Raw genomic sequence first — 27,074 nt, 5'->3', positions numbered from 1 at the left:
TGACATAGATTTTACAAATAAAATATTCTCAACCAAAAAGTTCGATTATCCAAACTCATAAACATTAGCTATTTATTATGTACATTTGAAATCGCTAGTCGCTCCGCTCGTCGTCTAACTACATCGGCTATTATTGCGCTATTCCGTGGTCGTACATAATTCACCTCCGTCCAGAATCACTATACTCTTGTTTGTCCCTCTTTTCTCTGGGGCAAAACTTGCCTGAAATAACATTGTTTTACGTATAACACTTGTTCATAATAATGGTGTTAGTACCGTCTGAGCACAATGTAACTATAGACGTTTGATATTTGAGAGATATTGTGTTCGATTCTCGGTTACGACATGATAAAATAAATGCAATGTTCAATCATGCAATCAAACAACAAGTGTCCCTGATTGATTTTTATAATTTTACTAAAAGTCTGTTAAAGCAAGATAAATAATACTTTATTCTTGACAAAATATTGACCCGATATACATAGGTACAGTAGTAACTAAGTATTAATATTTTTTTCTTTTCTCAATTTGCCTGCCTATGTTAAACTTATTTAGCGACTTGTAAGAAAGGAAGTTATCAATTTGAATGAAATGTTTTTTTATTTGTAAATAAAGAAACCGAATCCCTATAACCAATTCGGTTTCCAATACAGTTTCGAATTTCGGACATAGCACTTTTGTTCGAAACCGTAAATACGAGCTTGGCACATGAAATCAAAGTACATAGCATAGATACGAACCGTGGCTCGTAAACTTGAGTTTGTACAACGCCACTGTCGAAGTAACAGCAGTTCATTCGCAACTTTAAACATTTTGGCAATATGGCGCCACACGTTTATCAGGGTCGATTTTATTGTGCTACTTTTCAATAAATTATAACATATGCTACTCCGTGACATCTTTTGTGCGTAGATATTCATTGTAGCTGTGTATTTACTGTATGTTAGTTTGTATGTACATGATAATCGTTTCAGCAGATTACAGGGTGTAGAAATTATAGAATTTGATTACTTTTCTTCAATTTAATTGGTAAAACTATTATAAATTTCGATGACTGAACAAAAACACGTTGCCTATAATATTTAGATAATATTATTAATATTTTAAGGAAGGTGTTACATATGCATGTGAGTGGTTATTAAAACCACTTATGAGTATTTGTGTGTACGTTGAGTACAAAGTTATTTGCGTGGGCGATTCTGTCTCATATTTCAGTGGCAGATTGCTTTGGAAGTTGTTTCAGTAGAGATGTGGCAGTGAAATTTCAGAGTACAGAGGCATGATACCACGGGCGTCACATGATGAAGTGATTGATGTCTGTGGAGGTGACCATGTATATATAATAATAATATCCCAGGACAATTCACGCAGCGCCATCTAGTCTAAAATTAAACAGGCAGCAAATTTTTTTGTGTTCAATGCCTTTCATAATGAACATATAGAGCTGATAATAAAGCCACAATAATTAACAGCAATACTAATTGGACTAACTGTAAGTTAATTTGTATATTCCAAAAATGTAGGAGAACGGAGTGTTAGGGTGGCGGCATTTCTTAGTTTATGCCTCACCTCAAAAAACAATTAAGATCCAGGGCTTATTTTGGTTTTTTGTTACATTTTCTAATTCCGCTCCAGTCACAAGAAGGTTATGTTCTAAATATTTGCTGCAAACAGACTATCGTAGATGGAAATCTCTAAGTGGGCATACAAGAATGAAACCCTTATTATTATGCTTAAAAGAGTTTGAATGGCATGTGCCTTGCTCGGAGGTAATTATTCCTGTTTTGATGTGTATGATCATGGTATATTGTTTCGACTTGTTCAGAGAAAATATAATCACAAGTAAATTAATTGTTAGTAGTATCATTTTTTAAGCTATTTTAGCTGCGAATGAATATTGCCATGTTTCTTATTCCATTTATTTCGGGTCGGAGCAATATGTTTTTCACTTCCATTCGTCCCTATACGTAGTCATCTCGTCTTTTCATATTGTCTTTCACATAGTCGATTCATCTCTTTTCGACTGGTCAATGTGACTCTAAAGGTGAAACATAAAAGTAAATACCTTATTTTTAATTAAGGCATTTATATTTAAGAGTGCGATATACCGCTACAGTACAGTATAAACCCTCTTAATAAAGGATTTATAAAGAAGTAGTAAGTACATGAAGTCCCGAGCAGAGATAAATTAGAGCTCACTTTCCGAGTGCGGTCAGTAATCGGCTTAGTTGCAGGCTCCGAGCGCGGGCGTACCCGACAGTTTCTCTTGTCAATCACGCTGGACGTCGAAACTGGATCGTCTGACTCTTTACACGACTGTGTAAAAAGGAGTGCAATGTTTTAGAATATCAGTAAGACTGTTATCCCTGTTGGGGTAATCAGAAGTATTGTCAATTGTTAACGTCATGTCGAACTCTTGATATGCCAGCAATTTGCTTCGTATCATCATCATTTCAGCCCGGAAGACATCCATTGCCGAACAAAGGCCTCCCCCAATATGGGGGATATTGCTATAATCGCCACGCTTGGTATGAGGGTTGGCGATCGCAGTGTGATGGTAGTTACTTAGTAGGACGCTGCTGCCCGTCCACTAGTCGACGAATCCCTTAGTCGCCTTCTACGACACCCATAGGAAGAGATGGGGTGGTGCTATTCCTACGGCGACACCACACGCACCTATATTCTATATATTATTGCTTTGTATAGTTTGATGCAACCTGACAAAGGGCGAGCCTATTGCCATTTCTCGGATTAATGTTTTGTTTTGTTACCGGTGTATCTTTTACCGGAAAATTAGTTATAAATATAAATCCACACTCCATATTCAAATTCAAAAATCATTTATTCATGTAGGACATTTTAGCCGCTTATGAACGTCAAGTTTTTACATTATATTTTTTTCCCTACCGTCCAGTTCGGTATATAGATCCAATTGAGAAGAACTGGCAAAAAACTCAATTGAATTACTTTTTTTTTTAAATCCAGTTTATTTACAATGCATAGGTATTTATATAGGTGTCTATGTCTAACATTAAATGAAAATCCCGAACATGAAAACTATTGCCATGCACGCTCGTCATTCAAGTAATCGTTTAGTGAGTATCGAGGAGTTCTCTCTGTTTCACGTATATCAGTCACCAACGAGCTTTTTGAGTTGAAGGGATTTTCAATCTGACAAGATACGTTTCGTGAGTTAATTAGACAATTTACAATTCAATCAAATTTAAATTAATGTATAGGTACATACATACTTTTATGGTAGGTATACATAGTAAGCAGATGCATAATTTGATAGTCTTTTTAGTGTAGGAGAAGGCAGCGAAGACTAAAATGTCATAACTCCGACAGAATGCCGGAGACATCTTAGTCTTCTGGAAGTAATATTACAGATGTATGACATTTTACTCCTCTGGAACAACGTATGAGTGGTGTCACAGCGTCTTATTACGACGTGACGTCACTCATGCGTAATGCTATTCATGGAGGTGACAGTTACCATCAGGCGGGTCGTCAGCTTGTTTCCTACATATTTATAAAATAATTTAAAGAGTTACTATTTAAGACCATTAACAGTATTATACCATAACCGAATATTTAAATGACATACATTATTTTTATGTAATATATGTACGTCATGATATGAATGAATAATATTAAATTTTATTATATATAAAATTATCGTGTCACAATGTTAGTCACGATACTCCTCCGAAACGGTTTGACTGATTTTTATGAAATTTTATATGCATATTCAGTAGGTCTGAGAATAGGCTACTATCTATTTTTCATACCCCTAAGTGATAAGGGTTGTCTAGCCCTAACATTTATTTTTTATTAATTGTAAAAAAAAATACAATTCGGTATTAAAAAATATATACAACCCTAAATTTTCACCCTTCTATCACCTACCTCTATTAGTTATTAGCGATTTTAATTAGGCTCTAACAGGGTCCATATTGATCTAAATATACTAATTATAAACTTTCACTGTAAACATGAGACTGAGTATTGAGTACTACAATTACATAAAAAAAGATGACAACTAGTATTTTTTAATCCGAATGATATATCACTCACTCACAACCGTACAAAACCTGGATACAACAATTTGGTCGATAGGCTTACGTTTTGCTGCACTCACATTATCCCTAGAGGACTATAATCTGACCAAAACCCTCAGATTGCTGACTGTAGTTGGCCAAACAATAAATCTTTGTGGGGATAATCCGGTATCGCGCTGAGTCGTGCTCCGACTTTGTCCGGCTCGGATATGACGTGTCTTCTTTGTTGCTATGTATATATGTTTCTAGTAAACCTATACCAATATTATGGCATCGTTGGTCTAGTGGTTGAGCACACCGCTTTACTTACGATGGTCGCGGGTTCGATTCCTCGCACGGTACAAACATTTGTATTTATGTGCGTGTATTTTTGCATTGGTCTGCGTTTTTTCTATGTATATTATATATCTATAAAAAACCGTTAGCGCAGGCGGGTGCAGCATTCCATTATATATCGTAGGCAAAAAGCGTAGTATGAAATGAATGAATATTTGAAACCAGTGTGTAGGTATATCCCTAATAACGGACAGGACGTGACAAATGGGCTTGACCGTCGGTGACCGTCGCGTGACCGTCGCGTGGTAGCATCCGGCGCGCGCTATCACCGTAACGCAGCCGCACCGGAAGCGGAATACGCATCCGATATCTATACTTTCAATAGATTTATCGATTTCATCGGATGTTTGTATCGAGATGTATGTTTGAACATTGACCTCTCAGTAAAATTGAACGCAACGTTTATTTATAATGTTAGATTTTTTAATCCTGGACTATTCCCACGGCGCCATCCAGTCCCAACTTACGATGAGCTTGTGTTATGGGTACTAGCTAACTGATACAAATACTTAAATTTGTTGTTGTAAATATATAAATAATATACATAGAATGGACCCAGGAACAATACAAGCAGTTATACTCATGAATACAAATGTTTGTACCATGAGAAATCGATCCCACGACCATTGGAAGTAAAGCTATACCGCTATGCTATGCTATATAAGTATGCTAAACCGCTAGACTAGTGAGGGTGTCATATATCCGAAATAAATAATGAAACAATATTAGACAATATGTCGTCATGTACGCTTTTCTTTCTAAAGAAAGACAGAAAAAAATTAAATTCCTGCGTTTCTTCTTTGTTTCTCTGGGACTATCAACATGTTTACCTTTCCAATTCCATAATTTCATAATGAACCATCGTTTACGTGAGGACAGTATTAACACCTATTTCAACTGTCATGGCCTGAAAACATCTTCTTTACGTTGACTAGGGTGACTGTCTGACACGTGGATAAGGGCTATTGTCGCTTCTGTGGGTAAGCAGTATTGCGAGTCTTTAGACAAGGGTTTCATTGGGAACATAGTGCGAAGTTTTGAGCAAAGAAAATAAAGATAAGTTTACAATCGAACACTTCGTTATTAAAAGTGCATATTTCATAATCTTCTGAATTAAAAATTTTAAAATCCAGTTATTTTATAACACAATATATTAGTGGTTATTACTATGGGAAATATCCTATTATACACTGAAAACATATTTACACTAATTTGTACGCTGAGCTGTTTTTGAAAAAAAGAAAAATATTTTTCAGTGCTTTTCAGTTACAATAGAAACAAAAAGAAGCAAAGTTGTAATAAAAAATAAACAGTATTTACATTTACCATAGCAATCAGTTATAATAAAAAATAAACAGTTTTAAAATGGTGACTACAAAATTTTGAAAAGTAGTGACTAATTACTAAAATAGGTTAGTAGTAGCTATTTATTATCCAAAATTTCGTGAATATAACCCAAATGTCAATATCATTCATTCAAATAAACTTAAATTTAAGCACTTTTGAATAGTCATATTTCTTTTTTTTAATCAACCGCTCACTCGGAAATTTGTTTCATCACAAGAAGAATGATAAAAAAAATTTAGTGTTGCCCTTCTATATAATTGTTGTAACTTTACATTTTTTGAAGTTGGAATGTGTGAATTCATACAAACCAAATAAAGGTTGGTTATCTTTTGAATAACTCGGCTAATGTAGTTGATAATTTTTTTTTTGTTTTGTAATTAATCAAAAGATTTGCATAGGTTAGTTGGTGGTTAGTAGGTCTAAAGTCTAATAATAACCTGTCTGTTTTGTTCCTTTAATGTCAATAACAATGAATCTGTTTACGCAAGCGAAAGTTATATTCCCATTACGTTATTTTAGCATTAAAAAGAAAGTAGTTACAAACATTTCCCTTTGGTGCCGTATGCCAATAATAATTTAAACAAATCATGTCAAAAGACAAACAAGAAAGTAAAGAAATATCATTTAGACCGTTGAAAAGATAACATCCGTTTCCTCATTGTGATTCACAATCGAATTTAAATTCTCCACTTTTGTGCCCTGTCCCTTGTTTGCTGTACAAAGGAGGCATTATTTTTTATTATTATTTCTTTTATTTTATTGTCCGTCACAATGGCGGACAGACGGAAAATTCAACGGAAGTTCCGCTGTTATAGCGCCAAAGAATAATTGTGGTTGATTCTGTTTTGTGGACTCTGTTTGCTTTTGTTTGCCACGCGTCTTGTTGGTTTCATTTTATGTGGTTTAGAATCAGTTACGGAATTATTTACAAGTTATAATGAGTTAAACTATTCACTAGCAAAACCTACTCACTAAACGATTTACCTTTTACTTGAATGACGACCGTGCATGGCAATAGTTGTTCATGCACGACATTTTTTTGATTTTTCATTTAATGTTAAACATAGACACATATATAAATAAACAATGTAAATAAAAAGAAATTCAATTGAGTTTTATGCCAATTTTTCTGGATCTGTATACTACTGGACGGTAGGGAAAAATGACGTTCATAAGGAACAAAAATGACCTAAACGTATAATAGTAATAAACATAATAAATAGTATGGAAATAATTTTCATTCATTATTTTTTTGTAATAAATTCGAATGTTGGAATAATTTCAACAATTTTACCATATCACACTTACTTACACTAGAATGGTAAAGCATAATACGTACGATGTAAGTCACATGGCATCGTGATGTCTGTTGTGCTATTCAGGTATATATGTGACAGTTGCCACTTACACACATGTTACATAACACATTTTATAAAACATGTGATTTTTATAATTTATAAAACTTATTACTGAGATTTTATGAGTCATTCCATAGTGATCAAGTGAAATATAAATGTAGAACTTAAGTTTAAGTGTGTGTTTAAATGTCCATTAAACATAAAATACCTATCTTACTAATAAAATGATATTGTTAAAATATGTGTAGGTACTAATAATAATACACTTAATTTTTTTCCACATAAAAAAATTGTATGTTGTTAATAGGTCAATAGTTTTGTCGATAAAAGTTATCGATATATTTAACAGATTATTACTGAATACAGAAATTATTCTAAGATCATATTTTGCAAAAATCTACTGCTTATATTTCTGTTACAGTAATTTCCGTGAGGTAATTTTTCTCATGCTTTTTTCTATTAAACTTGCTTGAATCGCAACAAACCGGGACAGTCACATGTTGACATGTGTATGTCACATATTCATGTGTATAGGCAACTATTACCAATTACCATAAGATGGGTCGTCAGATTGTTACCAATTATAGTTATATAAAATAATCTCTCTTAAAATAGGTACACAGATATAATTTCTTATTCCATTTTATATCATACTTGGGGAAAATGAATAAGTACTCATTATGTACATTATTATATTATTAAATAAATATTTTTTACATATATTTCATATTACATTTCTCTCGTAATTACTGAAATGAGTATTGACTCATTAATTGAAGAAACGTTGAATTAAAACCAACCTAAATAAGTACTTTTTTCACAAGTACTACCTTTACATAACATATGTGGAGTTTTCTAATTGATCAAAAATATTTTAGTTTTGATCATCGACAATCGATACCTATGTGGTACGGTCGGAAGCGTGTCGTGGTACTTAGGTAATAGTAATGAATGTATTCAGTCCTACATGAAAAATGGCATAACACGCCACGCGATTGTACTCAGTAAATTGCTTATTTATAAACAAGAGATAGTATTATGACATCGCTACCTTGTAAATAAAGATGAGTCACCTTCACCGACCTCCCTATGTCATGATATCATTGACCTTGGTCGCCACTTCTCCAGTCCCAGTTGGGTGCGCTCCGAGCGTGCGCTGCGTCCGTCCGTCAGTGAATTGACTGCTCACAACGCGGACCTCTACAATTGTGTATTTACTCAAAATAACTCGCTTCCATAACATCTATTAGTGTCAAGTTACAAATAAGTGATATATACGCCTAAAATTTTGTGGATTTCAAGACAAAACACGTAAGAAAACAGTAGATTTCCTGCTTCGCACTGCCGCATTTTGTTTTCTCGAGTCTCAATGCGCATGTCTTGTGACGTATAAGCCGAATGAATTGAGTCGCTTGTGCAGTAGTCCAGTTGAAAATGTCTATGGTGTCTAGTGTATTTTGTCGGGTTACGTATGAAAGTGATCAAGACATTATGAAATTATTGTACCGTGTCTATATACATCGTGTTATGGTTGGAATTTGTTTAGCAAATATAGCATTGGTCAGGTATTGTCGTTGCATTGATTGAGAATTAAAACATTCAGTGTTTAATTTGCGTCCTGTTATGTTACCGGACGTGGAAATCTTGGTACATAAATATGTTATACACAGCTAACTTTCATTAAATCACTGTCACTTGTATGAAAACAGGATTAAAAAAGTTATACCTGATATTAATACAATATAAATGAATAGGAATATAAAGAAAAATGGGTTTTTTTTTTGATTGAGCATATTTTTTTAACTCTTAGCTTCTGCGTTTGCGCTTTCGGGTTACGCTCGCATTAGCAGAGAATGTGAAATGTTTTATTTTAAGACGAGTGATTGGATTTGCGATGTTTTTATTTTTTAGATGATTATATATTAGGAGATGGATTATTTACACCGTAGAGAAATGGGTTGATTTGATGATAATTTTGAAATATTTACAATAGTTAATAACCGTTTTTGGATGCATGTGAGAAGGTACGAGAACACCTATGCTTAGATATTTAATGAATGCAATAATTTTACTAATCGTTGTAGGTACCTACTGTATTTTATGATAGTGTGGACTATGACACTATGGACTATGATAAAGACATTTTTTTCTTGTGCCGTTGTTTGTATGTGTGAACATTAGCTTCAATAATTTATATTCTCTCATATGATACAGATGTTATTCGGTACTTTGTCACATGTAAATCTATAGATACATTCGTACATTACCTACTTTGAAAAGATAACCTCGGTCCATGAATTAGTGGAATCTTGCATTTCGAATGTGGAGTAGAATAATAAAGAAAAATTTCTTACTTTTTTTTATTATTGTATATTATTATTATATCATTGAATACAACAAAAATAATATTTTTACTCATACAAATCAATTTATATGAAGAAAAAATTCTATTAGAAAGAAATTTTTTTACTTCTATTCAATTACTCATCCAATTTCAGTTGATCTTGTAGATATATGTATATTGTCCATTAATTTTTTTATATATATTAGCAAACTAATTGACGGCCCACCTAATGGTTAACAGTAACAGTCGTCTAGGTATATACGTAAACAACACTACGTACATCTTATTATTATGTGACACTCGTGACACTTCAGAGGACTAAGATTTCGTGCCTCTTAAGGGGGTCTTCCTATGTGATGGGTTGAAAAAATCGATTTTTTTTTTTTTCATAAATTGCTCCCTTAACATGTCTAGAATACGGTAGTAAAGCGATTTTAGAAAATTCGAAGTCGTTTTAAAGATACAGCAGGTAAAAGAAAGAGCGGTTCGGAGCGGTGAGTTGGCAGTTAGAGACCGGGCCTATTGTGTACCGTCGGCTTTATACCTGGCCTCCCTTTTATTAATATATTTGTTTATACAAGTTTAGACACGTTTCTACAGACTTAAACAGAAAAGGAGCAGGTAAACTTACTGATAAAGTTATCCAATAAATTACAAAATTTTACGGATTAGCAATTCGACGCCATCCAGATTCGCTTGAAGATATGAGAAAGGAAGTTTGGGCAACGTACAAATGTTCTTCTGATGAAAACCCTCAGCATCAATTTTGTTCAGAAGGCGAAGACAGTTGGTGTAAATGGCGTAAGGCTGAAGCTAATAATGAACTAGACCAATTTCATCACGATAAACCACCTCTAATTCCGCAAGTCCAAGAAGCTATCAAACCGGTTTTCGAAGATTTATCGAAAGACGAATTATTAATTCGTTGTTTAGGAGCAGAGACACAAAACAATAACGAATCTTTGAATTCTTTGATTTGGACTTTCGCTCCTAAACATCTTCATTCTGGTCCCAAAGTTGTTGAAATTGCTAGCTACTTAGCAGTTATTATCTTTAATGAAGGTTTTCAAGGTATTTTAAAAGTTATGTCGATTATGGGATGCCCTGTTGGTCGTGAAGCCCAAGCGTATGTTGAGAAACGGGATGAAAAGCGAATCTTACGCTCTGAGCGGCGCGTAAGTGATGTCGTTAAACAAGCCAGGATTGACTCAAGAGCTGAACAATCTGCTTTAAAAGAGTTTCACGAGGAAGAGGAAGGAATACTCTATGGACCAGGCATCGCCGATTGAGAGTAAGTTGATATTTTAATAGTTTTTAACGGACTTGAAACTTTAAACGCGTTTTTCTCAAAACTGTGTTTTTCAAACTTTCCTCCATTGTATCTCAGAAACGGCTGGACCGAATTAATGAAATGAAATTTACAGGGCACACTCAATATATGTAAACGCATGGAATGAACTATTATCAATCGAAAATTTTCAAAACTTCGATTTTTTTATAGCAAAAAACAAAAAAAAAAAAAGCCTAATTTGCAACTTTTATTTCAAATGCCTATCAAAAATCCATTTTTTTTATATTCATTTGATTATAGGTCATTCCGTGCTTTTAAGCCTACAAATTAAAACGCCGTTTTTTTTTTTTTTTTTCAGATAAGCCGATCAGCCGGAATCGTGGAGGAAGTGGGAGCTCTTTTTTTTTTCGAGGCGGGGGTGTTCAGAGCGCTGTAACTCTAGTTTGACTGAATATTTTTAGCTGAAATTTTATATTTATACTGTCCAAATATGTGTTAATAAATGATAAAAAACTTGAAGCTCTAAATATTTACTGGTCGTAGAAAAAATAATCCTAAAATATCCCTAAAAAACAGGCCGTCACATAGGAAGACCCCCTTAATCACTAATTTAATGTAACTACTGTTGGAATCTTGTAATAATCACAATTTTTTGGGTCCATCTAAAGATTTAAGTCCACTATACTAATTCCATGTAGTACAACTACATGGGATTAGTGTAGTAAGTATTCAATAGATTGTCACTATCCATGCATTGTCTAATCCTAAATATATGTAGGTATACAGAAAATATTTTATAATTATAAACTTTTTGCACATTATCTAGCAATATATTTTTAGTGTGTCCTTTATTTTGAATACCCTCTTATCTGCGAAGGAGCCAGTTATTGGACACTATAGCCCCATCTGTGAGAAGTCCTGTAATTGGTCTTACAGACCGTTGATTTGACAGCTAAAAATTGAAAGGATATTATTATAATCTGAGGTATATAATTGGAGCAGGTTTGCGTAACAAGGAATAAATTATTTTTTCTGTGAACCAATGTAACAAATTCTGTTATCAGTATAGTATATCCGCAAGAAATTGTTTGCATAAATTCGTTTTATAAATTCGTTCATTAGTCCGTCTCAATCTTGTATTAAAAAACCTAGACCACAGATAACATAATATTACATACCTAGCCGGGCCATAGCCACAAAATTTACTCTAAAATTTAATATTTGTTAAAAATGATGTGTTGTTTACTCCGCTTTATTTACTCAGCTTTAATCTTTTCAGGTACACTCAATAGGAAATTACATTTTGTTGAAGATAAATGCGTGCCGTAGTCAAGCCTTTAAGTGCCCGAGCATGCGGCGACAGAAATGCCTCATCTCATCTCTCCAGCTACTTCTCTCCACATTATACTGAAACATCTGTTTGCCCTCAGATATCTGGTCATTATTAGCTGCATTAGTTTCACCTTCTCAGTTCTCTGGATTGAATCCATTAACAGAAAGAATTTGCCTTCCATCAACGAAAATATTGTTCAAGAGGCCATCGAAAATGTGGCCAGAGATATTAGATACCTCGACGTTTATCGTAGTGTGCAAAATTTACCAAAGCAACTCAAATATATACTTCTATGGACATCAAAAGACTTTTCACCATTCTATTTCTTCGGAAATGGGCAACGGGGCTTCCTCAATAATAACTGCTCGGTGATAAACTGCTATGTTACAGATGATAGGAACTTTTTCAATGGTGATATTACAAAGTTTGATGTGATAGCTTTCAATGGACGCAATATGAAACCGTATAATCTTCCAAGAGTAAGAGCACCACATCAGAAATACATTTACATAAATATGGAGTCCAATGATAACTATCCTGTATGCAGTGAGAAATTTGATAATTTCTTTAATTTGACATCAACTTACAGATTAGATTCCGATATTCCTTATCCGTATATTTTAGTTAGAAATGCTAATGGAGATAAAGTTGGACCGAAGATAGATATGGAATGGGAAAGAGATATGGTAGATGTTGATGAATTGCCTTATACATTACATAATAAGAGCAAAGCTGTAGCTTGGTTCGTATCACATTGCTATAGCAAAAGTGGTAGGAATACATTTGTGAGAAAGTTGCAGAGAGCGTTAGAACCTTACGGTTTGGACGTTGATATATACGGTTCGTGTGGAAGTTTACAATGCCCGAGAGAACGTCAGTCAGAATGTGATATTAAATTAGAGAAGGAATATTATTTTTATTTAACGTTAGAGAATTCGTTTGATAAGGATTACGTTACTGAGAAACTGCTAACTGCCTTGCAACACAACATTGTACCAATCGTGTATGGAGGTGCTAATTATTCCAGGTAAATTGTATTCACAATTATTAAGTTGAGTTAAATATATTATATTATGATATGTACTACACTTAGTAGTATTATTAATTAAATGTGGTATATTATATGATAAAATTTTGCTGAATTACGGAGATTTGAGAATATTACTTTGTACAAAAACTTTCAATTGATTAATAAGGATTTTCTATTTTTATAAATAGGCCAAATGAATTTTATGAAGCAGTAAAATGATCAGATCTAACATCCAACCCGTAAACAGTAAAATTGCATAGCGCAAAATAAAATACTTAATATTAGAATCGATTCCAAATTTTTTATAATTTCCAGGTTTCTTCCACCAGGCTCGTATCTGGATGCTAAGCAGTACACCATTCCACAGCTAGCTGCTACCATGGCACAACTCATCAACTCGCCGAAGCTGTACCGCAGTTATTTCAGGTGGAAGTACTATTATTCGTACCACGACCCACAGGCAGTAGAAAACGTTTGTGATATTTGCGCAGCGTTGAACAACGAAACTCTTATGCAAACACCAAAGGTGTACATTGAATTTAGAACGTGGTGGAATCCAAATTATTCTGAGCGGTGCTATTTTTGGACCGTTCTCGCTGGTAGTATTTGATAAAAATGTATTTAGCAGTTTACGCTTGACGTCATTTTATAACGATACAGTGTTAGTCGTAAAAGATATATTTATATCAAAAACCAGGTAGAAAACTGAATCACTTTTCCAAAGAACCAAAGTGAGATCTGAATAATTTTCCTAAATTGTACACGTTCAAAAAAATATTTTAATTTTTCGGTTTTGTGTAATCTTTATGACTAAACCTGTAGTAGATGTTTAATTTTATTTAGATATTTATTTTAATTGAAAAAGAATGTGTCGTCACTGGTATTCATTATAAGAGATCTTATGCGCCGTTACGTTCAAATAAAGATTCTATTTTGTACTACTAGGGCACATAATTTGGCCCACCGATGAATCTAGCATATGTTAAATTTAAAAGTGTAATTGAATAACGTTATGTTTTTAAGAGCAAATGATTTGTAATGCGTGCGTCGAGACTATTTTTATTTTTAATCCTTATTATTGGACTTCGACAGTCGAACTAAAAATGGTTTGTGAATGTACATTAATATAATTGTTTATTATCTTTATTATAGTTAATCTAATAGAGAGTTTATATAACATATATATTTTATTTTGAGGAAGTTGTTCGTACTTAACAAAATGTATTATTCAATTACGTCATCATGTGTCATGGGATGTCATTTATTTTTATTGAGTCATTATTATTTATAGAAAGAAAACTAAACAAGAGTAGGTAATTAAAAATATAGTAGTTTTATACAGGGTTAGTGGTTTCGGAGAAAAAGGTGATGAGGAAAATTTAAAAAATGTATTTAAAATCTTCATACACACTGCGCGGTCATGTGATTTGTATGAAAAGATAAAATATAATTTATTTTTCCATATTGTTTTTTTGTTCAGTTTGCATCAACTCCAAACTAGGTTATTATGTGTTAGAAATCAAATTAATAGTGCTTGAGGGTACAACCTCAATTTAACTTGAACTGAAACTTACTTTAAATTGTCGTTGATCTACGCACATCAATAACAGTTTAAAGTAAGGTTTCTTTGTAAGTTGGCAATATTGAGAATAGAGTTCAAGATCTCATTTACGCATAGTAAGGAATGTACACGGTTACTACTAACTTTTTGAATGCATAATTAAACATTTGTTTATTGAAACATTAACATTCAAAAAGTTAGTAGGATATAGAATAGCTAAGATGGATTTGTTAGAAAAACAGACCAAATAGAGCAAGAGGTACGTTAATAAAAGGGATAGTTTTTATACTAAAACGCATAATAAGGAATGCCGTGAATTATTCGTAGATAATTCCTATTTATCATCAACATTTTAAATATTATATTTTTATTTAATTTGTTATTCAGTCAGGTTTCAATATTTATTTGGATTGTGTAAGAAAATCTAGAGAAAGAAAGACATTATTACAAAGAGCATTTTACCACAAAGTAAGCATAATATGGAAGTGTAGTTGATAACCGCTAATATTTTAAGTGTTAAAGTATGTATATTTTTTATGTTCGTTCGAACTTATAACAGTACCTATCTGGACAAATAAATCAATAGAAAGAACAATTAGAATGTCCGAATCTTGAAGTTAAAACAGTGACTTGCGCTGTCTATGTAGTTACATTGAATTATCATTATTTAAATGGTTGTTCTTTTAACACGTTAATATAATTTATTGTACATTCTTCAACCCCAGCAAAGTCAATGCATTCGCTGGTAGAATTGTAACTTAACAACGAGCGAGTTGAAGAACAACTCAAATATAAGTTACAAATTCTTTATAGATTTCGAATTTTAATAAAATAATATTTTATATCCTTTTATTACTCGGTATGAGTGAAATTACTGAGCGATAATAAATATCTAGTGACGGTGAAAACTTGTTTTGAAGGCAAAACATAACAAACGATGAAAAAAGTCCTTCGAAGAAAAATAGCATATTTTTTGCTATTTCAAACAAAAATACCTTTACAAGTTTTTTAAACCTTTGAATATACGATTTACAAATTAATTTTACAATAAAATTGTTACCGATGTATTGTTAAAAAATAATGCAATGTTTTATATTTTATATTTGTTATAGAAAACTTTAATAAACAAATAAGCTAATTATTACGCTATATGCATATATTTCAGAAATATTATTAAATATTAATGTAATCGTAAAATTCAAATATAATTAAAGAATACACATTTATTGTGGTTAAAATCATACAATCATAACATGTTTATAATATCTGCTTTGTATTACGTTTTGTGTTCATCGTTTATTCTATACGACAAAACAATTGTTTCTCTTGGTATACTTTGGTTGTCTTATGATTTAGTATAGATATCTACATATATATATCTATAGTTATATTTTCTGAATGCCGTGGGTTCGAAATAAAATGTCACTGAATACCTCTTACAGTGATTAAACGTCAGCTTATCAAGTCCCATCATATTACTGAACTGGTGATATGCAAGAAACCGAGCTAAATTTGCATTTAAACTATGTGTTATGAACTTATGAACTATATAAACATTTGTTACATTTGAATGAAGTCACAATAACTAATTTGCTAATTGACTTTCTAATTGTTTGGTAAACATCCAGCAGGTCTATTCTGGAGTCTAAACTCAATGTCGATTGCAATAAAATCCATTTTTGTACTTTTCTTTTGAAATGTCACAATACAAACAAATCTATAAAAATGCCAGTTCTTCCACTGAATATGGAATTAATACGTTGCTAGTGTATAATGCCTCAATCCAATGAAATGATATCGGAATTACTATTTTGAAAATACCTATGAAATGTGTAAAGTTTGGTCCGGTTTCTATTCTCTTAGTAATATTTCTCAGTTTATATGTTGGAACACAACGTTGACGTATACCCATCAAAATATATAATTATTTTCGTCATAATTTTCATGTCTTATATTTTATAATTATACGAGTGATTTAATGCCAAATTATTTGTTGCTCTACTTTATTTTTACACATCCATTATGTTTAATTACTTGTAAGAAATATTGCATTTAATTATATTAACAAAATATACTTATTAATAATTACAAAAAAACCATTTTACATTTAAAGCATAATATACTACAGCTGAGTTATAGGCTTCCTCTAATCGTTAGTGTTTATTTAAAATGTATTTCTTTGTACTTACTAGATATTAGAGAATCGTTAAAATTATGCCTTAAATATTGTTGTTGCTGATAAAATATGTTATCTGATATGTCAATAAAAGACTATAATAAAGAAAAATTAACAGTATTTTTATGTCCCCATACCGGCTTTTCATTTTACGTTAATTTAGGATAAAGAAATTTTAATATTTTGGTTTCACTTCGTCTAATGAGTCGATTGGACCTAAGCAATACGACTAAAGACGTCATAATTTTCTGTTTAATTCACTTATTTCGATGCTATTGAATCGAAAAGAGAAAATAAAATTTTAAAATTTGAAGAATGTTTCTAATACATTATTTTATTTTATCATTATTCGTTACAGCATAAAAGAAGCTAGAAATATAAACAGTAGGAGTAGTTTAACTCTTTTTATAGCTTAAAATTACAATAATAATTTTACTAATTTTGAAGACTTTGTGAAAAGTCGTCCACATCACGTATTTCCGCGAAAAGTAGCTTGCTTTGTAAGCTGTGTTTTAGTTAAATGGTAAGATATAGCAGTACAGGGACTATTGAGTATGGAGCTATGATTCAAGACATTGTGTGTGTGAGGCAATGTATTTTAAATGAGGCTGATTAGTGTTCATGTCTATAAGCCCACTTTCCATCAGGTGGGCATTCATTTAAAGCTGTAACAATAAGAAAAAGTACATTCAATTCATTAGATATACTTAGCAATTTGTTATTCTGTTACGACACCGAAGAAGTATTATAAAGAATAGAGTATCAGCAATGACATAGATCTTTGAGTCGAGTCTTTGGATCCTCCTTGTATCGATTAAATTTAATATTATTACAAATAATAAATAATATTACGAGTAAATCTAAACCACATTTCATTGTTCGTTAGACATGACCTTCATTCATTTTCTGATTGACTCTCCGGCGATGGAATCAATGATTTCATCCATAACAATGCTTCTGTCGACCTCATCTGAGTTGATAATAGTGACGGTATATCGTTATATATTATCAGTGTCTGCTAGTATGTATACGTGAGTGACATTTTCGATAAAAATCTATTGGATGCGAGCGGGGAGTGCCTATCGCTCAGTGATGTCATTACCGAAGCCCCCGGGCTCAGCGGCGCTGTACTGGAATCTAAGAAACCATTTCTGTGGAGGTCTCTCTAAAGGATACGATATCTTTTATACGTAACGAATAAAGCAGACAAGCTACTTTTCTTTTTTTGTACAATGGTAATGGAAAACAAACTGACGGCCCACCGGACAAAATATTATTTTTAAAAATAATTTTCTAATCTTTTGAGTTCATTAAAATTGAAAACAATATAATAAGTATACATTTTCTCGTAAGTGTTTATTCATGTGTCCTACATTTTAAATATTTATGCAATATTTTTTTATATTATATATTTGACCCTTTTACAGACAAGTATGTTGATATTTATTCTAGAGGTATTACAATTCGTAGCTCGTTGTAAACGTAGCAGTCAATACAAAGAGCTTGTAAGTAGATTTGCGAGCCGCAAACGACGCGCAGAGACCTTCCAGCCACTCTCATTCAATTACTACATAGCATAGCTTATTCTATATGGAGCTCACGCAGTATCATTGAGAACTCTTTTCTTATAAGCAAGTGTTATTTTTATTTTAATGTTGGTAGTACAACACATTTTTTTATACGATTAGGTAAGATGATGGAATACTGCACTAAGTTCAGCATATCACGAGGCAATAATTTTGGTGACTTGGCCAGATTTCAGGTATACTGTCTAGTCAGCCTCTACGCGGTCGCTAGTGCAAAACAATGGTGGTCAAGACTTAGCTTATTTACGACTACTGTCAAACTTCACAGGTGCTCCGCCAATACAGTACAATAGTACCTATACCTTCATCACAAACAAGCTCAACAAAATCCCTTAAAAAAAATTAAAACGGCGTGCATATCTGGTGATAATATCGTGTAAAAGAAAAAGAACATAACAAAGAAGATGTGACGTGAAAGCTTTCCGAATGAGTGGTAGATTAAAAAAATAAGTATGATTATTCAAAAGTATATATTAGTTTATTTGAATAGTATCATTATATTGATTTTTTTTGTTTTTTCGTGTATTACAATCTGTCACAATTGTACATTAAATAGTATGTTATCTTGGTATATCATTATTTACTTATGTGTGTAAAAATCTGTGTAACTATCGTATTACACAGATTTTACATATACAGTTATCGCCGTACTGCATTTGTATTCTGTTATAGAAAATACCTGTAAAGTTAAAACCTCCTTTTGGCAGTCGGTTGAGAAAAGGCCAAAATATATGAGTACGGATATATAGAACAGATTGCTAGGACTGGATACATTACTGAAGGTACACGATTCGGTTCCAATCAGGCGCGAACATTTTTATGGGCGCGCTAATTGAGCCAGCGGAAACGGAAGCAGTAAAAGTTATTAATTGGTATCCCATCCCGCCGGAAGTTGTAAACCACCGCCACTATTTCCGCACGATCGACAAACCGATTCTTTCGGGTGAAATGTGTATTGCCGTATATTTTCTTCTACATTTCTGCAACGGATATGATTGGTCAGAAGAATGTGTCATTTTATTAAGCCTGGAATTACTTCATTCATTGAAATAAATAATATTTATAACAAATAATTAAATTAACCTAATTTACTACTAGTAACATTAGCTATTTATTAGTGAAAGTTCCGTCAAAATTGCTCCAACCGTTTCAGAGATTAGCATAAACGAACAGACACAAAAAGTTTTAAAAATAGTTTTTGGAGTACCGTATATCTATACTTTCATAAGTATTTAGTGAAAAGTTGTTCATTTAAAAGTAATTGCAAATTATCAGCTTTTAAAAACAAAATTTGTAAAAACAGATACGTCAATTGTATTTATTTGTATGGATATTAGATATTATTATTGAGAGTTTTTTGGTTATATAATTGAAATGGCAAATAATCTGAGAGTCTACCTGATAGTCAGCGGTAACCATCATCTATAGGTGTGTAATACATGAACGACACTAAAGACATCACGTTATTATGTGACACCTGTGATACTACCAGACTTTACTCAGAAATCAGCAATTTTTCTGAGACTGAATTATAGTCTGGTATTTTAATTTTTTATATTTGAAATTCAGTTTTTAATTTTCGAATTGCGACCACCATAAAATTGTTTGTGATGTGTTTAAGTTGGATTCAAGTTACTTAAAAAAGTTCTATTGATTTGGTAGTTGCAATTCGAAATTTAAACACTGAATTATGTTAGTTAGTTTTTGAATTTCGAATTGCGACCACCATGAAATTGTTTGTGATGTGTTTAAGATGGCGACTATACCTGAGCCTGTTAGGTACAAGAAATATTCTTTGATCTCGGAGTAAGTGGGCTCGCTCGCCCGCTGCGTCAGCTCGAGTGTCGGAAATCACTGTAATGGATGAGGGCTACGTCTTAGGGTTGCCAGTGACAAGATAATCTGCACAGAAAAGTATTATCATTTCTACAGTATGCTTTACCACCTTGCATATGTGTGCAGCTGCATCAAAACGCGCTTCTCTACTTACTTCATGTATCTACCCTGAGGATATAAAAATAATCGTCTCTGAGAATATCCTTCAATTTTTATCGCTGGCCAGTCCTAATAGTGAACTCTAAAACAGCGACCACAATTAATCTTCGTAGGTCACAGTAGTACAGGTTTAAACGCCAAATAATGGCCCAAACTTCTTTATAAAAATATTTATAATTATAAGAATAAGGGAGATAATATAATAATTAGAAAAACAGTAAGTTGAAAATACGTCACAAAGCGGAGCTTAGAAGATAAATATGTATGTAAATATGTACATAGGAAAGGTAGGCGGCCTATTTAAATCCTGTAATTTCACTGACTTATCTCATCCTGCAACCGGAACACAACTTACGAACAATGCTGCAAAGGGATTGTTAGTAAGTAGACTGTTGACACCATTGCTAACAATGTACTATGGTCAGGTTGTTCCCTATGGAACATGTGGTTCCCCCACGTGGTTACACGTGGTTCCCCATGGAACCACGTGGTTCCCCATCATAATTGACCTGATGTTATCATTATCTTATCATCATCCATTATCCATTGATGCCCCGCCAGCGCGTACTGTTAGCACAGGCGGGTGTATTATTCCATATTCATACATATTAAAAAAAAACTAGCTGTTTGGCTGTAATAGACATACATGTACAAAGCAAATTTTGTATATTTTTTTTTTAATTTATATAGAATATTATGATTTGTTTCACCCAAGGAATGTAACTGGCTGGCTGGCTAACTTCAGACAGGCTTAGTAAAGACACCAGAGGCTTTATATAATGTTGAGACGTATTTATTCATTTATTTCATTCTGGCTACTAATAACCTTTATCATAAATATCTAGGCTAACATTCCTATGAATGATATTGAATTTCATATAAGATATAAATATAAATTGTCAGTACGGTCACGGTACTGAAGACGGCAATGCTGTATGTATTATTCTTGACTATGTAAAGAACAATTGTATACGTAAATTAATGTACCTATATGAAAAACGTATACCAAATTTGTGATAATAATAAAATTAAAACAAACACAAAAAATATTTTCAAAAATAATGTTAAACAATATTTTTGATAACCCTGGCGTTGTCCTCGCGTCTGTGGCTAATAGATATCCATTACTGGCCACTTGTCTCACACTGAAGTCAAGCACGCAATGCGTTGCTGCTCCGCAGATTAGTGGAGAAAGAGACGAGAAACGCTTTTTTAATGACCTCTTAAGTAGATAGAGATAGATTTATTTGTATAAAATCTTAAATAATAATTTATTATTATTGAAGATCATGTATATGTATATATTTGTTTTTTTTTCGGTCTACTCTAATGCTGTTGGCCGCAGCTGGTCTTTACAGCTTCACCGGACGTTAGGGGGCGAGTGCAGATGGCACTCCAAACCCGCGGAAGGACTTATGGAGCTGCTGAAGGCCAGCTCCTGCCTGACGGATACGAGTTTGGTCTGAGGGCACCATTAGGGGTTCGAACCTCGACTCAGGCCGTCGTAATTTCGATCCCCGTTTGAATTAGATGGGGGATCGATATGTATTTGTATAAATTCACTATTTGTTACTGTACTGTTACTTAATATAAACAATTAGTATGTAATTTAAAATTTAAAAATAAATTTTATTATTATTATGTACCAAATAAACTATTTTCTTTCTTCTTACTTTCTTTCTTTACTCTTGTTCCTTTATTAATTTCATATTCTCTGTTAATTTTATAATGTGTTGTTGCCTTTATATGCAGTGATGTCATTTTTTTTGGATCAGTCTGTTGTTAGTACGACGTTTATATTGATTTTATTTATGTATAGTCAGCCTTGGATTTCCTTTAATAAATAAATAAATATAAATGTAGATACAACCAAGGAAATAGAAATATAAATAATCTTTATTCAAAGTTACGGCCTATTTAAGCACTTTTGAAAATTCACCTTTTTTTATTCTACCATTCATTCGAAACGAGCATGGCAAGAAGAACGAGCAAGAAACTTCCATGTTGCTGTTTTAAATAATAGTTGTTCTAAGTAAATACACATTAAGAAGGATTAGGCATGCGACAATCAATATAGAAACCGCTATGCACTCAAGCTTTATTCAATCAGATAATATTGTCAGCGTTCTAAATTTAAAGTTAGAATTACTTACTTTACTAGTGCGTACAGTAATATAAAGGAAAATATGCAAAGAATACCAGCGTACCGGTACCTCGTCACTTCATATTCTAATTGGAGACGTATTGGAATCTGAACTTTAGTGCTTTAAAGTGATTATATTACATTTACAAACAATTGTCTGGTACCCATAACACAAGTTTTGCCAAACTTAGGATTAAATGATATCCCTGGACATATGTCCAGGGTTATCATTTAATTACCCTGGAATATCACACTCACTGTGTGATATCACACACTGTGTGATATTTCCAGGGTTATTATTATTATTATTCCATTAAACTAAATTCACTTGAAGGGAAGATGGTCTAGTTTATCTGATTACAGAATTATTTCTAATTTTAATGTTTCGTTCTTTACTAGCGTGTCGCAAGGGGTGAAAGAATAAGAATGAAATCAGAAGTCAGCAACTTTTTGTTTATTCATTATTTTTTATTGACTCAAATTTAATCAACAAATATATTCTTTTGTTTCAATATACATAGAATACTGTCATACAAACAAAGATATATATGCTCATAGATACACAGAACTTTCTTTGTTCTATGCATGAATACAAATATTTAAATACAAAGTGCGGGAATGGAACTTGAGATCATCTAAAAATAAAGCGGCGTGTTAAACCGTTAGACCATGGGAGTCAAAATATCTGCTTTAGTAAGGGGTAGAATCTTTGTAACAATAATTTCAGGCCCCTGATCTATTTAATCTACTGCTTAACGAGGTAACCCCACCGTTGTCCCAGTTAACAAGTCATCCAACTCGCATATGTTAAATTGTGAACGAGTGAGGCGTGCTATGCTTATCAGCTGTCGGCGTGCGCCGTGCCAACTCAGGAAATGAGATTTTTGTCTGATCCCATCATTCTAACGAGCGCACACATCACACAAGTCCAGTCTATTTAACGAACACTTTGTTTCAACTGGTCCAAGTCTCGCTTTCAACGGTCATTTCTTTCCATTTCAGTGATTTTTTTATTCTAACTGATTTAAAAGAGAATAGGCGATTTTCAATTAGATCGAACTCTTTTCTATATAACCAGCTGTGTGTTACCGTCTGTTGTATACTTTTTTAATGTTAAAAGATAGCAAATGTCCGACCTCGTGATTATTTTGTCATGAAAGATAGTAATAAACAGATGGATATACTTTCATATCTGGAATATTAGTCCGAATTAGGATTTGAAACTACACAAAACACAAACAAACTTTTAAACGTACAACGAAAAATATTTTATTTCAATTTCGTGTATTCTACTTGCTTTCACTTTACGGCTAATGTATTTTATATAAAAATATATATTTTTTTATTTGCTTCAAGCAACTTAATATTATTCATATAACAATATTTGCTCATATCATACATATATACCTTTAGGACTAACATATCTGTTATCTAATATAAATAATAATTGTGTCTTTGTGGTTACCACACTCACTATGGCAATATTATATGTATGTAGGTATATATTTTAAATGTAAACGCCACAATAATGACGTAACACATTTGTACTGCATAGTTTACAATAATATTGGCAGAGGGGGTGGCGAAGGGGTGGGCGGACCGTTTCAGCGTTCATTTCTCAGGTTCCACTTTCAGTATTGATATTGCTGGGTATTACGCGCCGAAAGCTGTTGGCGTTTGATGAGTTAAGTAACGTCTAGACAGGTCGGTTGTTCGAAATTTAAAAGTATAAATGTGTGAGAGTGTTGTCACCTAGTAGTCTCTCCACATAGAGACATGAGTACAAATCTGTCTAACACAAAAAAAAAAACAAAGCATGTGTGACAAAACATGTCATCTGGAAAAGAGTGAAAATGTTGATGAAAGTAACAGATGGAGAGTAACAGTTAGTTCTAGGGTATAATTTCAGACCCAACTTTCCAGTTAAAATCATGTCGACACTAAAAAAATTTGTGTAAAATATTGGTTGAGTATCCGTTTGTATAAATACTAATAGTAAACTACCAAACTAATCTGAGTAATGGCGACCATTAAAGGTTCGCTTTCTGCCATGGTATGATATGGACTAAACTGGCTACATACATCAGGAACAATACAATCATTTACAACTAAAAAAAAATGAATAAATTACTGGCTAGACCCGACAGGGTACCTTACCTTATATGGTAGCTACCACGTGGAAAGGTGCTACCAGCCCACCCTGGAAATAACCATCGTTATTAATGCCTAGTGAATTCGCTAAGATGGGCTAACTTACCTGACTTTCCTTTGTCCTTTATATTTCACTGAAACCCGCTAGCAGTCATTCCATGTTCAGTCAATGAAAAAAGTTACAATAATTTTGAATTTTCCATTGCCGTGTCTATTACATTCTTATGTGGATGTCATCGTCGAGTAATATTTGTTTAATCTGCAGCCGGCGACATCCAGCCGCAGTCTATTGCTGCTCGATAATCTAAGCTCTACATTTAACATCACGAGTTATATAGAAGTCTATAGATAACTTTTGGCGGGAACACATCGACTGGCTTCATTTTGCGTTTTAGTCGTTACTGAGTCTGTGTGATTGGACAATATGTTATAGGTTCTTTGGATTTATAGGTACGTATATGAAACTAAGAAATTCGGTAAATCCTAAGAAAAAAACTTGATTTACTAATTTAATTTTATCACACTCTAAAAACTACAAACAATTAAAACTACTCATTTGTATGTAACAAGTAATGAACAATTCATTACTTGTTTGTAACATTTTATTAATACATGAAGCGAAAACACTGTACCCCTTTTTACGAAAATTGCGCGGGTGTCTCCTACCTCCTGTCCCCTATGAAATTTCGCACACTTATAGTATACATATGTAGAGAAGTAGTGCAGAATGCTAATATATTTTTTAATTACATAAAAAGTACATTAAAGCAATTAAAATAACATTACACACGTTATCATGTATTTGACACACACACCCACATATACTCTTTTATTTAATTGCTATTTATTATTGGTACAAAGTTTTATTTGTAATTTTTATTATGATCGAATTTCGAGCACTGAACGACCACTAGTATTACTGTAATTGTCAAGTTTTATTTATGTAAAGTTAGTATATAGTAAATTTCTTTAAAAATTCTAACAGCAGATGTAAAAACAATTACTTGGAGTATGCTTTCGTTACCCCGGGGAAATTACGGCTGTAGTTGGCCACGTCTGCACGTTACACCTGGAATTCAGCACGGAATACTGGGGAAAAAACCGTTTTAGACTAATTAACTGATATGCAATATGACTGTGGAAAACGATTGCATTATCACAATGGCTTTATTGTTATCGTAATTGATTATTTATATATTTCATATATATTTTTAATGAGTGTATTAGGTGTAAAAAGTTGTATTAAAAAAAACATTTCTAACTAAAGAAAACTTTTTTTTAATACAACTTTTTGGCAAATATCTTGTTGGATTGATTTAGTGATTGTAACTGGTAATCGTTCTTTTACATGGCGCCATAGACATTTCAGGCAGACCGAAAAAGAGAACCTCTTTGTACACTCTTCATATCCTGCAAATTCATTGCTATATCTCTCTTCAACCGATATAGAGTATACAATGAATTCACATTCATATAGCCCCACGGTAAGCAGAGCTTGTGATATTCTTAGATATTTTTTGTTGTAATACATAATATACATAGAAAATACATTGACCTATATAAACAACTGACGTACTGATGAATACAAATATTTGAATTGCATCTGAGAATTGACTAAACGTTTGGAATAAGGATTAATGATTTAAAATTCACCCAATTTACAATACTTTATGTAATACAATTTCCCTAGACTAGACGACTCATATTGGCTCCAATGGATACTAAATACGTACTCATGCAGACTTTGCACAAAGTCGACCTCTGTAGTTAACTACACGCTTAAGCGTAAGTGTGTTATTACTAAACTGATTATAAACATACATAGAATTTACGCTAGATTTTTCTCTCTTCAAATATGTAATGTTATTAGAAATCTGCACGCCGACTACCGAATGTAAAAGCTTACAAGGCGGCATTATTAAATTGTCGATGGCGGAGTAGACATTTGCCCCTCTATTCAGATTGTCGAGAAAAATGTAGCGGAATTACCGAGTTTTATGCGAGTAGATATGTGTGCTTCTATAAAAATAGGTATATAGAGAGAAATGTTCATATTATATATATTTATCTACATATATAACTCAAAGGTGACTGACAGTGATCTATCAACGCACTGTCCAAACCACTGGACGGATCGGGCTGAAATTTGGCATGCAGGTAGATGTTATGACGTAGGCATCCCCTATGAAAGGATTTTGATAAATTCCATCCCTAGCCGCGGGCAATAGCTAGTATATATATAGAATATTATAATGACCACCTCTGATAAAGAACTGGTCTATTACACGTGCTTTTGTCTTTTGTTTTTTTTTATGTAAAACATAGTCATTTTCCATTCTCGTGATACTAGAGATCTATCTTT

The 27,074-nt window shown here is 32.9% G+C and overlaps 2 protein-coding genes across 2 annotated transcripts in view; one reads left to right on the top strand and one right to left on the bottom strand.

Moving 5' to 3' along the window:
* Positions 1–8,240, bottom strand: part of LOC131853978 (deoxycytidylate deaminase-like) — a 30,740-nt gene extending 22,500 nt beyond the window's left edge. Inside the window, exon 1 of the mRNA XM_059205085.1 lies at positions 8,154–8,240. The gene's annotated coding sequence lies outside the window, so the exon portion shown is untranslated. The remainder of the gene's footprint in view (positions 1–8,153) is intronic.
* An 88-nt stretch (positions 8,241–8,328) lies between these two features.
* Positions 8,329–13,801, top strand: LOC131853977 (alpha-(1,3)-fucosyltransferase C-like). Its single transcript, XM_059205082.1, has 3 exons — positions 8,329–8,413; positions 12,017–13,097; positions 13,416–13,801. Exons 2-3 carry the CDS (start codon positions 12,103–12,105, stop codon positions 13,708–13,710), a joined length of 1,290 nt encoding a protein of 429 aa, XP_059061065.1. The 5' UTR covers positions 8,329–8,413; positions 12,017–12,102; the 3' UTR covers positions 13,711–13,801.
* Positions 13,802–27,074: the final 13,273 nt, after the last annotated feature.

This window comes from Achroia grisella, unplaced genomic scaffold, assembly GCF_030625045.1.
Source record: "Achroia grisella isolate CSIRO2021 unplaced genomic scaffold, CSIRO_AGI_Agris_v1 utg918, whole genome shotgun sequence".
Lineage (NCBI taxonomy): Eukaryota > Metazoa > Arthropoda > Insecta > Lepidoptera > Pyralidae > Achroia > Achroia grisella.
This window is presented reverse-complemented; position numbering and strand designations above follow the sequence as displayed.